A 14590-nucleotide genomic window follows, 5' to 3' on the forward strand; every position below is an offset into this window, starting at 1 on the left:
GCAACTGTTAAATCCTAAATATTGCTTGTTGGTCGTCGTCGACTGAATAAGCCGACGTCTACCGTTCTTTTGTGAATCGTTCTTTTGCTAATTTTTAAACTTAAGCGATTTTGTATTTGAACAGAAGAGGCTGTAGTATCTTTTTTAAATGGATATAAACAATATCGGGTAATGTTTTGGTATAGCATCCTTATAGCGGTACCTTCCGATCTTCGGTATTTTGAATTTTTAAGCCATATTTCCCCACTAAATTAGCTGTAATTTGGTACTTAGGGTTCCTAGTGGTCACAAAACATATCCACCAAAGATCGTTGTCCTAGGTCCACGTTTGGGTATAGCCCCCATATAGCGATAAGTTCGGATTTTCAGTATTTTGAGGATTTAAGCTAAATTTTCTGAAAATCAATTATTTCGCCTGCAATAATTAATTATTTAGAATCCTTTATGTCTAAAAGATGTGATTGTGTCATCCAGAATAGAGGAGGCCCAACGAAATATTGATTTCAATGGTTTTTGTTATACTTCAAATAGGGGGGTGCTTTAGTTTTGTCCGGTTACATTTACGACCTAAAATGATTTTTGAATTTTAACTTTTGTTTATTACATTCTGAATACATTCTGATTGTGTTTTCTATTAATATGGATATAAATAAAGAAAATGAAAAATACAAATAAAAATTACAACTTTGTTTTCTTAAAAAATTTTCATTTTAAAAATATGTACTGAGGGGGTGCTTTAGTTTTGGCCGATACTGTATGTCCTCATTTATATCCAAAATATTCGAAAAAGCTCTAAAATTATGGTTCTTTAATCTAGTCCATCGCAAAATTTGGAACTGTATTAAAGAAGGTTTGAGACAGTATAACACCCTGCTAGGATCCAAAATTTGCCTCACCGAAATAATTGTTTTAGATCCTAAGCGTGTTTGAACGAAATCCGTTTCAGACAATTCAGTCGATTTTGTCTTTTGCTTCCGTCTGTCTAACTGGAAATACGAACGACAGCTCTTGAACGTATCAATCGATTTGTCCAAACTTTACACTTCGTGCCACATCAGTCCACTCACTCAGGCACCTCACTCACAAAAGTACAAACATGTTCGCTAAAATAATACGTACTCTTAAAGGGAGGAACCAATTTGGTCCAAAATTTTAACATCGTAAAATTTTAACATCTTCCAGACATATGTTGATAAGATTCGAATATGGGCTATAGCAGTCCTCTACTCCGCTTTTCTCCCACAGAAAATTTCTAAAATTATCGCAAAATTGCTGTTCAAAGATATGTCTCCGATCGTTTCGATTTTTTGGTGGCCGACGGTACATTTTTTTCGGCTGCACGTCAATAATGAGACAATGGCCCGAAGGTTCCAAAAAAGTCTGATGTAAGATACCAATGAACGGTTCTGGCCGGCTTTGCCACGGCAGGTTTTATCTTGCTCCCTCTTAAATGTCTTGTGGTTTTTGACCTTCCCGTGGTGTCACCTGGGGAACTTCCTTTAACACCCATCACAACAATACCTAATGTTATGGCCATGCTATAAAGCATGACTTTTGTTGCGGATTTGTAGTTTGTCGGAGGTCTGCAGTTTCCCCCGGCGGATGAAAGTCTTCCAAAAACTCAAATAAAAGCTATATTTTACCATATTAGTCTTATTTGTACATATGCCCCCAGCGGAGATAAGGACGTGCAGGTAAAATATATATTTTACGAAAGTTTAGGAAAAAATATATTATCTGTGTACTGCACATGAAGTTAAAATTATGCTAGGCGATTTTAATGCCAAATTTGGAAACGAGAATATCTTTGGCTCAACAGTCGGGAAATTCAGTCTCAACAATGTAACATTTAACAACGGAATAAGACCGATAGACTCCGAAGCCGCAAAAAATGGTAGTTAGCAGCACCAGATTTAAGGATCTCGACATTCATAAGGACACCTGGCTGTCTCCAGATCAAAAAACATGTAACCATATTGATCACGTTGTGATCGGGCCACTATCCAAGGATAACCCGCTTTTGGAATGTCATAAACGTCTGGTCTTGGGGGACTTTAATGCTCATCATGAGTTGTGGTATTCGATGCAGAGGGATATAGTGCTGGCTGAGCACATTGATAGCTCTCCGTTTTGCACGGTCAATGAGGACGCTCCTACCAGAATTATCATGGGAAAGTTAATTGGCTTAGTTTCGGAGAGTTCACTAATCACCGTTTCAGAGATCTATCCATTCTGCTGTTCGGATAGCAGAAAGGACATTCCGAGGCACCGTCAATGCTGCAGCCGCACGCCATATACCTGCTGGGCGAATACCCAAAGTGAGACTAAACTTCCCAGGAGAGGCGGTGGGATTATCAAATGAGCGTGATGATCTTCGTCGTAGTTAAGTTAACAGGTTGGTCGATGAGCATAAGCGGAACAAACGGTTAAACCATCTGAAGAAGCAACATTGGCACACCAAAGCAACAAAGATGCCACCAAATGTCAATCGTAAATACCAATTTCGCTTTTGCGGCCATAGCAAAGACTCTTGAGGCTTCACTCCTCCCGCAGCGCCAGAAATATCCAATTGCCGATCATCACCGTGGGTTCCTTAAGCAGCACAGCACTACAACAGCGCTGCACACCATCTCCACACATATTAGTCGAGGACTCAACCAGAGCAAGCCGTGTGGCACAACAGTGTTGGTGGCGGTTGACTGATCAAAATCCTTTAATACTGTCAGACACTCCACGTTGTTTGAGGACATCGAACAGCCTATCCTCCGGCTAAGTCTGAATTGTTTGATAAGCAATTACATGTGTGGACGCCATTCGTACGTGAATTTCAAAAAAAGAAGTCCAAGTCCCCTTCGAATCAAACAATATCATATCTTCGGAACCTCTACCTCCCCTGTATTACGCCCCCTCCACATGGCATTGAGATCGTCACGAATGCATACGATTGCACGATCTTAGCGTCAGGTACCTTCCCTGATGTCATTTGTGAAATGCTGAACTCATATTTGATTGTTTTTACCACCTTTTTCTACGCGAGGAATACACAAATATCCGCCACTAAATTTACGGCCGCTCTGTTCACCACATGGACGGTAGAGGTGAGACCTGAGTTGAATGTCATGGTCGATGGTACTACCCCAAAATACTAAGGGTCACATTCGACAGTATGTATGTACATGTCGTCCGTGCATGCACTGCTATCTGCGACAAGTTGAGATGTGAGAACAAGGTCCTCAAGTCCCTAGTAGTACTTGGGGTGATGATAAATAAACCGCATAACGTGATGTGTCGGTATGTGGTAGTCTATGCGGCGCCAGTGTCGTCCGCGAGTATAAATGTAAAGCGATGGAAAAATATTCAGACCTGTCAAAATGCAGCCCTGAGAACTGCAACAAGGTACCTCTTCATGTCTTCGGTGGACCATCTATATGAGAAGACAAAGTTTCTTCCAGCACAGCAACAAAATGCCATATTTTCGTTGCAGTACTTGCTGGTAGATAGGACCTTCTAAACCAGGCATGTCAGGATGGATCTTCATGATCTAGAAAGAGATGCCCAACGTTACAAGAGAGAACACCTAGATAAACAAGCAGGTTTAAATATCATTCAGACGGATGCAGTCGCAGATGCCATAAACAACTATCGTGTGAATGCGATTCACGGAGAAACACATATCGCAGCTGAGGAGCGTCAGCTGTGACGATAAACCGGAGTAGTTTTGGCTGAGCTACGCTCGGGATGGTGCAGATGTCTGAATTTCTATAGGGCAAGGAGCGATGACACTTTCAAAACAGCATGCGGCACAGGTCCGCCCCATACATTTACTGAACCTTTTCAACTGCCCTGCCACACCTACACAAATAACTCTGGTAGATCAATGATTACATCCCATCGAAGCAGCCACATTCCTAGAATTGGAGATAGACCCAGAGCCAGATTAAGCAGAAAACGAACATTCGGTTTAAAAAACAACAACGAAAAAGTCGAAGATATATTTTACGAGTTCTTAAAAAATGTTAATTATCCTGCACATGAAATTAAATTTTAATGCCAAAATTGGAAAGGAGAACATCCTTGGCTTAACAGTCGGGAAATTCCGTCTCCATAATAAAACATTTGGCAACGGAATGAGACTGATGAACTTCGCAACGGCGAAAGAGATGGCAGTTAGCAGCACCTGTCTGTCACCTGATCAAACAAATCAAATTGATCACCTTGTGATAGATGTAACCAAGTCATTGTGCGCGTTGGCTGTGCGATCGTTCCGAGGAGCAAACATCAATGGTAGTGATCCGACCTTGACGCAACACCCGATTAAAGGTAGCAAATAAAATAGCAGCAGACACAACGCAAGCTACGATCACAACAGATAGCCACAGCATATTGCACTCAACTGGCCCAACTGCTTAAAAAACGCACTCATAGTTCCGATATCATATCAGCATAGCGGCAGAGTAGAGCCTACTTCATGCAAACAGCCGCAAAATACATAATTTGATACCAGAGGACTTCACCCAGGAACCCAGAAATGTCGTTCTGCTATTGAAGAGAATGCGGTATATAAGCCCTATATGCCGCATTCTCTTCAGTATCAGCTTCGGAAAAAAGGAAAGAGTAAAAACTACTTTCTTAGAGGGCAAAATATAGAAATAGAAACGCTGGAGTATGAAAAAATAGATATGTACAGGAGCCACAACGAAGTCCAAAAATTCGACCAAAAAGTGAAGCATCAAGCTGATGGATTTGGTACAAGAATATCCAGCTGTAGCGTACTTAGATTATGGAGAGAAAATTTTTCCAATACGAACAAAACCCGCATATCCAATCCCCGAATATGGAACTGAGGGTTTACCGTCCGGTCAGAATGAGATAATGGCATCAGCAAACCGGATGAATAATAAGGCCAGCCATGCTGTTCAGAACCGGAGGCTGATAAGGTACATGCATCAACATTTTAACGATCTCTGGCAGTACCTGATGATTGGAAAGTGAGCAACCTTTGTTCCATCCACAAGAAAGGAGATAAGACTAAGGCATAAGTCTGCTTGTAACACAAACATCCCATAAGGGACAGACTTCTCTCATATCAATGAATGCACCCCGACTACATCGATGACTTGGGATCTACTGTTTCTCGCAGATTTTGTCTTAAGATACGACTGGTAGAGAAGTTTTACATGACTTAAATACTCAGGAAATGTCTCCAACAGTACACTGAGGCTTATTTTATCACAGTTGAAAATTTGATGTTGCCTGGACTGGGAGTCGAAGCGGGTCCTACCTACCGGAGACCCTCTCCAGAGTCATTAAAGGTAGCAAATAAAATAGCAGCAGACACAACGCAAGCTACGATCACAACAGATAGCCACAGCATATTGCACTCAACTGGCCCAACTGCTTAACAAACGCACTCATAGTTCCGATATCATATCAGCATAGCGGCAGAGTAGAGCCTACTTCATGCAAACAGCCGCAAAATAGATAATTTGATACCAGAGGACTTCACCCAGGAACCCAGAAATGTCGTTCTGCTATTGAAGAGAATGCGGTATATAAGCCCTATATGCCGCATTCTCTTCAGTATCAGCTTCGGAAAAAAGGAAAGAGTAAAAACTACTTTCTTAGAGGGCAAAATATAGAAATACAAACGCTGGAGTATGAAAAAATAGATATGTACAGGAGCCACAACGAAGTCCAAAAATTCGACCAAAAAGTGAAGCATCAAGCTGATGGATTTGGTACAAGAATATCCAGCTGTAGCGTACTTAGATTATGGAGAGAAAATTTTTCCAATACGAACAAAACCCGCATATCCAATCCCCGAATATGGAACTGAGGGTTTACCGTCCGGTCAGAATGAGATAATGGCATCAGCAAACCGGATGAATAATAAGGCCAGCCATGCTGTTCAGAACCGGAGGCTAATAAGGTACATGCATCAACATTTTAACGATCTCTGGCAGTACCTGATGATTGGAAAGTGAGCAACCTTTGTTCCATCCACAAGAAAGGAGATAAGACTAAGGCATAAGTCTGCTTGTAACACAAACATCCCATAAGGGACAGACTTCTCTCATATCAATGAATGCACCCCGACTACATCGATGACTTGGGATCTACTGTTTCTCGCAGATTTTGTCTTAAGATACGACTGGTAGAGAAGTTTTACATGACTGAAATACTCAGGAAATGTCTCCAACAGTACACTGAGGCTTATTTTATCACAGTTGAAAAATTGATGTTGCCTGGACTGGGAGTCGAAGCGGGTCCTACCTACCGGAGACCCTCTCCAGAGTCATTAAAGGTAGCAAATAAAATAGCAGCAGACACAACGCAAGCTACGATCACAACAGATAGCCACAGCATATTGCACTCAACTGGCCCAACTGCTTAACAAACGCACTCATAGTTCCGATATCATATCAGCATAGCGGCAGAGTAGAGCCTACTTCATGCAAACAGCCGCAAAATAGATAATTTGATACCAGAGGACTTCACCCAGGAACCCAGAAATGTCGTTCTGCTATTGAAGAGAATGCGGTATATAAGCCCTATATGCCGCATTCTCTTCAGTATCAGCTTCGGAAAAAAGGAAAGAGTAAAAACTACTTTCTTAGAGGGCAAAATATAGAAATACAAACGCTGGAGTATGAAAAAATAGATATGTACAGGAGCCACAACGAAGTCCAAAAATTCGACCAAAAAGTGAAGCATCAAGCTGATGGATTTGGTACAAGAATATCCAGCTGTAGCGTACTTAGATTATGGAGAGAAAATTTTTCCAATACGAACAAAACCCGCATATCCAATCCCCGAATATGGAACTGAGGGTTTACCGTCCGGTCAGAATGAGATAATGGCATCAGCAAACCGGATGAATAATAAGGCCAGCCATGCTGTTCAGAACCGGAGGCTAATAAGGTACATGCATCAACATTTTAACGATCTCTGGCAGTACCTGATGATTGGAAAGTGAGCAACCTTTGTTCCATCCACAAGAAAGGAGATAAGACTAAGGCATAAGTCTGCTTGTAACACAAACATCCCATAAGGGACAGACTTCTCTCATATCAATGAATGCACCCCGACTACATCGATGACTTGGGATCTACTGTTTCTCGCAGATTTTGTCTTAAGATACGACTGGTAGAGAAGTTTTACATGACTGAAATACTCAGGAAATGTCTCCAACAGTACACTGAGGCTTATTTTATCACAGTTGAAAATTTGATGTTGCCTGGACTGGGAGTCGAAGCGGGTCCTACCTACCGGAGACCCTCTCCAGAGTCATTAAGGTGTCGAGGTTGCTTATTTGATTCCAATATATCTACTGTATCTCATGATGTCTGAAGTTTCGTTAGAAAATTGAAGGCATCGTTTGTCAATCCCACGGTAAATTATCCAGTAATATATTGCATACCTTCCAATGCTACAAAACATCCACATAATGGGTGTTTTTCTGAATGAAAACTCCCCGTGAGTTTTCTCACTCTCTCCGTTAAGTTGAAACGACAGAGAGCTAAAATTCACGGGAAGTTTTCGTTCAGAATAACTCCCAATATGTTTTTTCCTGGACGCAGAGAAGAGATATTGTAGGAGCAATCATATTCTAAGAGCAAAATAATGTATTTTAAAAAGTTGAAAATATATATATTGTTGTTTCAACCATATATTTTGTGTCAGAAAACAATATATATTTTCAGATTTTTAAAATACACTATTTTGCTCTTAGAATATGATTGCTGCTACAATATCTCTTCTCTGCGTGTGGTCAACTATTGTTCATATTCGAAACACCTCGATTCACATTCATAAAATTCCAAATTTTATGATTTCAGTTCAGAATTTACAAAAATGTCAATGTGTCAACCAACCAACATTCCAAACATACTGTCGCCACTGCAATTAGTATTTCATTGACAATCTACAATCTTTATAACGTCTTCCTCTGGACGACGCTAAAGTTCTGTAACAGTGTCGGGCTTCTTAGTTAACACAAAAAATCATGTTCACAAAATTTTACTTCCTTTTTTCATCGTATCTTTTTGTTAAGTGGAGGAACTCCACCTTCGATTATCGCACATGGCGACAATCCGTACACCACATCCTCTGGCATCTTTCTACTACTTCTGCTGTTCTTTTTTTTCTCATTGACAATTATAAATGTTTTGCTGATATGAAACGAAGTTGGAACTCCCAACAACAACAACAATAACTAACATCAATAATACACTTAAACAGTTTAACCTCTTATTTATCCTATTAAGGCAACAGACAATCTACGGTATTTTAAGTTGCGGCTAGGGGTGAGGGGTGAGAGAGAAAAGCAGTTACCTCTTGTTATTTTAATTCAATAAACCGAAAGCCAAACACTGGGCCAGGTACTTCGCTGTATTGACTACCTGTGTGAGAGTTAATATTACCACATTTGCTTTATTCATGGCTAAGGAATTTTTATTGTTGTCCTCCCTCTTGTTGTCTGCCTGGGTCGGTCGTCAATGTGTTTCGCTGGTTGTTCCACCATCATGATTGTTTATGGATTGTATTGCCGGTGTGTGATAATGGTACAAAATTCCCGCCATGGCTTTTCACAGTTTTAGTCGAACAACAAAAACAACAACAAAAGACCCAACTTGTGGAGGAAGATTCCGATTTGAAGTCATCCTTTTAAAAGCACTTAAGTCATTGTGTTTATGTTTCATATCTTTATTTGTCCGAACTGTGCCCCTCCAAGTGCTACACTAGTTTACGAATAATTTAATAGGAGGAGATTTTAAATTTTCACGAAGTGTGGACGTTTAGTTCAATTAAACATTCGCACTTTGTGCTCTTGGGCGTGTCCACAGATTGCGGTTAGTAGAATCGCCAATAAATAAATTTCAATTAAATAACCAGGAACGGACAACTGAGCTAATCTGAACAGTGTCCCAGTAGACCGATCCAGGGATTAAGATCGGTGGAGATAGTTTTAGCGTCCTTTAAAGATCCAATATGTTCACATGTAATAACCTTAACCATTTAAAGACAATCAGCAGGAGCCTTAAGACGGTCAGAAAATAGCATCATATACTAAGAGAAAGAGTCTTTAGAGACGACCACAAGAAATCCAAAGGGAGCTTTTTAGAATACCAGAAAGGAAGCTTTATACACGAACAGAAATCGACCACAAGGGAGATTTTATAGTCGACCAGCAGGTAGCCTTTATAGACGATTAACAGGTAGACTTTATAGACGACCAACAGGTAGCAAGAATGGGGTCTCTACTAACGACCAGAAGGGAGCCTTTATTCGTAACAATAGCAGTAGGTAGGTAGTCTTTATGGAGTACCTGCTTTTACAAACAACCACAAGGAAGCCTTTATAGACGAAGAATTGCAAGCATTTACAGTCAGCAGAAAAGGACCCTTTAAAGAAAATCATCAGGAGCCTTTATAGACGGGCAGAAAATAGCCTCATAGACTACCAGAAGGAGTCTTTAGAGACGAGCACAAGAAATCCAAAGGGAGCTTTTTAGACTACCAGAAGGGAGCTTTATACACGAACAGAAATCAGAACAGAAATCGACCACAAGGGAGACTTTATAGTCGACCAGCAGGTAGCCTTTATAGGCGATTAACAGGTAGACTTTATAGACGACCAACAGGTAGCAAGAATGGGGTCTCTACTAACGACCAGAATGGAGCCTTTATCCGTAACCACTAGATAGTCTTTATAGAGTACCAGCTTTCACAAACAACCACAAGGAAGCCTTTATAGACGACGAATTGCAAGCATTTACAGTCAACAGAAAAGGACATTTATTGACGATCCAAAAGAGCCCTTACGATGTGAAAGATGACTCCATAAACGGCTAGAAGGCAGTCTTTACAGACGACCAGAAGGACCTTTAGAGGGCAAACAGAGGAAATTCTATAATCAGAAAGAAGCCTAATAGATTAGCAGAAGTAGCCTTTATAAGCGACCAAAATATAACATTTATTTATAGACTGCCAGAAAGTATCTTTTTTTCAGAATAGTGGGCCAAAAGAGTGTCTTGTAGACGAACAGAAGGGAGCCTTACTCACGACCGGAATGTTGTTTTTATATACGACGAAAGCCAGTCTTTATAGACTACCAATTGGGAACCTTTACAGGCAACTGAAAAAGAGCCTTTGTAGACGATCAGCAGGTGACCTTTATAGACAATTAGCAGGTAGCATTTATATACGATTAGCAGGTAGCATTAATAGACGACCACCAGGTAGCTAGAGTAGAACCTCTACTAACGACCACAAGGGAGCCTTTATACGTAGCCAGTATGTAGTCTTTATAGAGGACCAGAAGGAACCTTTAAAGACGAGCAGAAAGTAGTCTTTATAGACAACCAGCAGCTGACGATATTTGTAGACCAGTAAAGGGAGCCTTATAGACGATCCCAAGGCTCCATTAAGAACCAGAAGAGAGCCTTATATACGACCAAAAGCAGCCTTTATACCGGCAGCCCTATTGTCGACCAGAAGGAAATCTCTATAGAGGGCCAGAAGGGATCTTTACTAACGACCAGAAAGCTGCAATTATAGACGACCAACTATATATTATATAGGGAGCATTTACAGGCAACTGAAAAAAATCATTTATTGACCATCCTTTATAAACAACCAGCAGGTAGGCGTATGTAGCCTCTTTTGACGACCATAAAGGAGCCTTGTAGACGGCCGAATTCAGGTTTTTAAAGAGGACCAAAAAGCAATCTTTAGAAGTAACCAATAGGCAGTCTTTATACCAGGACTAGCTGCAGTTTTAAAAAACGACTTTTAAAAGGTCGCCCTTTGAAGAAGCCCAGTATGGAGCCTCTGTTAACGACCAGAAGAAAGTCTTTATAGATGACCGCAAAGGGAGCCTTTATAAACGACTAGAACAAAATCTGTATAGCAGCTTACATTTCTTTTTCGGAATGCAGTATTGAGCCAAACCTTTATATATGATCTGATCACCGCAGGTAGTTTTTATAGGCGATCAGCAGACAGTCTGTACTGATGAGTAGAAGGGAGCTTTTATACACAAGCAGTTAGGAGGCTTTATAGAATAACAGAATGTAAGATTTATTGAAGATCAATAGGGAGACTTAAAAAGACGAGAATGAAAGTTTTATAGACAACCAAAAGGAAGGGTTCGCAAAAAATGGAACCTTTATGGACGATTAGTAGGAACGTTTTATAGAAGACCAGAGTGAAAGCTTTACAGACGATATGTAGCAACATTTTATAGCCTTGAACAGAAGGGATCAGACGGGGTTTATTAAAAAACAAACGTTTTTTTTTTATAATACCAGACGAATAGGCCGGATACTTAATAAAGAACTTGTAATAGTCTTCATGAGCCCTTATAAACGACAAGAAGGTGGTCTTTATAGAGAGCCAAAAGCCAAGCTTTATAGACGATCAAAAGGACGTCCTTATAAACGACAGAAAAAGATTCTGTATAGACGACAAGGAGGTAGCAGAGTGGATTCTTCAGAGAAAGCTAGAATTAAGTCTTTATAACTGACTAAAAGGATGGCTTAATAAATTATCAGATCCGTACAGAACAGAATGAAAGACCAGTCGCTTAGGACGACTAGTGAGTTATCTTAATGAAAGCTTTAAGTGTAGTTTTGCAATGAATATTTTTTGAGGGGCTAATAACATAGTCACTCACAGAATGTTTTTTTTTTTATATATTTGTACTTTTTTATTATTATGTTAAAAATATTTATTTATTTATTTTTTTATATTACAATTAAAATTATAATAATTCACAATTTATTTTCTTAATTTTTAACACAAAATTTTGTTCACTCTGTTTTTGTTTTAATAAATCTCACATTTCTTTGATGGATTCATTTTACTGCCTACCGGGCAATTGAATTCTTTGGAAAATTCGGCAAAATTCGATAAAGGGCCAATAACTCGAAACTTATCGGGAAAATGGATATCGTCGGTCATTATTGTTGAACGTAATTTCGAATAGGAATCCGAACACCACAAATAGGCATAGCTGGTGAAAAACAATTGACGATAATTGAAATCCATGCCGGGAAAAGATTCCACATCCACCACCTCCCTCCTGTTGTTATCATACCAATTGAGGTAGGCATTATAGGCCAAGCGAACACCAGCATTATCGGCAATATTTTCGTCTTGATTTGGCATGTCGGGTAGATGTTGACCGGCAAAAGTGAAATTCTTATATTGAGGTCTTAGACATTCGCAACGCTTCTTGAATTGTTTGTTAGAATTCACATCCCACCATTTATGACTATTACCCTGGGCATCGAATTTACTTCCCTCATCATCAAAACCATGTATCATTTCATGTGACAGCAAGGCGCCCAATACCCCAAAATTGAAAGCATTCGGAAATGAAGCTGACCAGCCGTAGCCGGGTTGTAATATAGCCACCGGCACTTTTATGGAATTCTCAACATTAATATAGGCAGGGGAGGTGGATATTTGTGGACCATAATCATTTTGAAATGACATTATATCTGACTGACCAGCTAAAAGTTTTTGTAAATTTCCCAAATAATCATTGTCGCCAATTTCCAAAGGACCCAGAATTTCCGAAAAATTCGTATGCTGAAATGAAACAACCTCTAATGTCATTGTTTTCAATTTTTCCAAAGCATACTGACGAGTCTCTGGCGATAACCAATTCATGTGTGATGATTGCAAATGCTTGCCAAAGACGTTCTTGATGTGAGACCACATATCATGGACCCCTTGCTCCATTTCTCGGCTATTGAATTTGCGATAAACCATGTTATCGAAATGTTTGTAGAAATATTTCTTCATCTTGGCCAAACATGTATCCGCCAAATTGTCTGGGTTTTCTGGTATTTGCATAATAAAGGCACTACTCAGACGAAAGAATATGTAATTGGCCAACACCCTTTTTGGAGTGGTTTTTATGACCTCCAACATATTTTGCAAATACTTATCTTGGGTGTAGATTTTCAAATTTGGCAAGCTACCAACGGCCAACTTTACAAAACGTTTTACATCAAATTGAGGGAAATAGTTTGCTTGGGCCTTATCTAGGCTGCGCAAAACATAAGTTTCAACCACTGTATCACCGGCCTGTTGATTAACCATGACCTTAGCCAATGATCTCTCAAATGTCAGAAACTCCGTTGCCGTTGTTAGGGCAACAGCCATATCATCGATTCTCAGAAATTCACTTAATACATTGGCAAAAAATGTTGTCGTTGACTCCGATAGAACTTCCGCTTTATCACCCACATACCAACCTCGTGCAAAATCGAAATCCTGCTCCGAAATATACAAACGATTCTCCGTGACATTGGCAAAATCCCCTGAGAATTGCAATTTCACCAAAATTCCCAAGCCATATTTATAGGCAATTTTACCCACAGTCTCCAGCCAATCAAATTCTGCCTCCTGCCACTTATCAGCCGCTATTGCTGGCATTTCACCAAATTCGTTGATAATTTCTCTTAGTTTTGTGGCATACTTATCTCCCAATTCCGACATTTTTAAACAGGAGCGATAATAATGTTTCACTTTCATATCAATTGCCGTGTCTTCTTTAGCATCTGCATTGAGAATTGTTTTTATGTTTGCATCCAATTTTGTTTGTAAAGATTCAAGCAGTCCTGTGCTCGGTTGTTCAATTGTGGCCGGATTATATGTGCCATAGTTGCCACAAACATAATCATAGAAATCGTCACAAGGATCCACACTTTTATTCATATATTTTAATAATTCTTCAGCTTTCGATTGACGTTCAGCTGAATTTTTATTCTTTAACACAGGGGAGCATTGCGCCTGCAACACACAAAGTAAATGAATTAGAACGCCGCAGATAATACGTATTAGCATCGCGTTTTATAACTGTGCCTAGCTTGATATTAGATTTTTGACTAAACTATAATCGCTTTTGTTTTCTGCGAAAACATCGCCTCAGCCAGGCAATGATTAGAATTGCTCTTTAACAGACATTATGAGGAACTTGTCCGAAATTAAATCAGTTATCTGCGATTTTAGTTTGATTTGAATTTATTTGTTGTGATTTTCTTCTGTTCCAATAAGAAAATCGCTGATAATAAATGATTTGACGATGCGAGCTTGAATGACCGCAGATTGCCAAAATACAAAAAAATAAATAAAATATGAATCCACAAATACCACACACCGAGCTATGCGAAGGGTTACCCTGTTGTATGGCTTCCGTTGATAGCGCATTGTGCGCTTTCTTTATCAGTTGATTTCAAGGTTGGAAACTAGCATTAGGGCATACGTCAACAACCGATGCAGATAGTTTTGTTGGATAAAAGGGATTTTTGAAGACCACCAGGTAGAAGTCTAGAAAGTGAGGTCTTATGGGCGAAGCGATGGAAATTTTTACATGTGACTAGAGGGGTGGCTTTATAGACAAACAGATTATTAAAATTTATAGGCGGCAAAAAAACCTTTGTTGAGGAAATAAGAGAACCTCCATAGGTAGATAGAAATCTTTATAGACGACCAGAAGGGAGGCTGGGTGCCACCGTGATGCAATGGTATGCACACCCGCCTTACACGCTGAAGGTCGTGGGTTCGATTCCCCGCCC

At 39.8% G+C, this 14590-nt stretch overlaps 2 protein-coding genes across 5 annotated transcripts in view; one reads left to right on the forward strand and one right to left on the reverse strand.

The window, feature by feature from the left end:
* The window catches only part of kay (transcription factor kayak), a 350765-nt gene that overhangs the window by 124004 nt on the left and 212171 nt on the right, over positions 1-14590 (forward strand). The window lies entirely within an intron of this gene.
* LOC141391201 (neprilysin-21-like) lies at positions 11817-14544 on the reverse strand. The gene has a single exon (XM_073964111.1). The coding sequence runs from the start codon at positions 13857-13859 to the stop codon at positions 11829-11831; it is 2031 nt and encodes a 676-aa protein (XP_073820212.1). The 5' UTR covers positions 13860-14544; the 3' UTR covers positions 11817-11828.

Source organism: Musca autumnalis, unplaced genomic scaffold (genome assembly GCF_047663935.1).
Source record: "Musca autumnalis isolate F117 unplaced genomic scaffold, ASM4766393v1 scaffold_1, whole genome shotgun sequence".
NCBI classification, from domain to species: domain Eukaryota; kingdom Metazoa; phylum Arthropoda; class Insecta; order Diptera; family Muscidae; genus Musca; species Musca autumnalis.

Coding starts and splice junctions, on each gene's coding strand:
- LOC141391201 (XM_073964111.1), bottom strand. CDS start 13,859: ATGCTAATACGTATTATCTGCGGCGTTCTAATTCATTTACTTTGTGTG.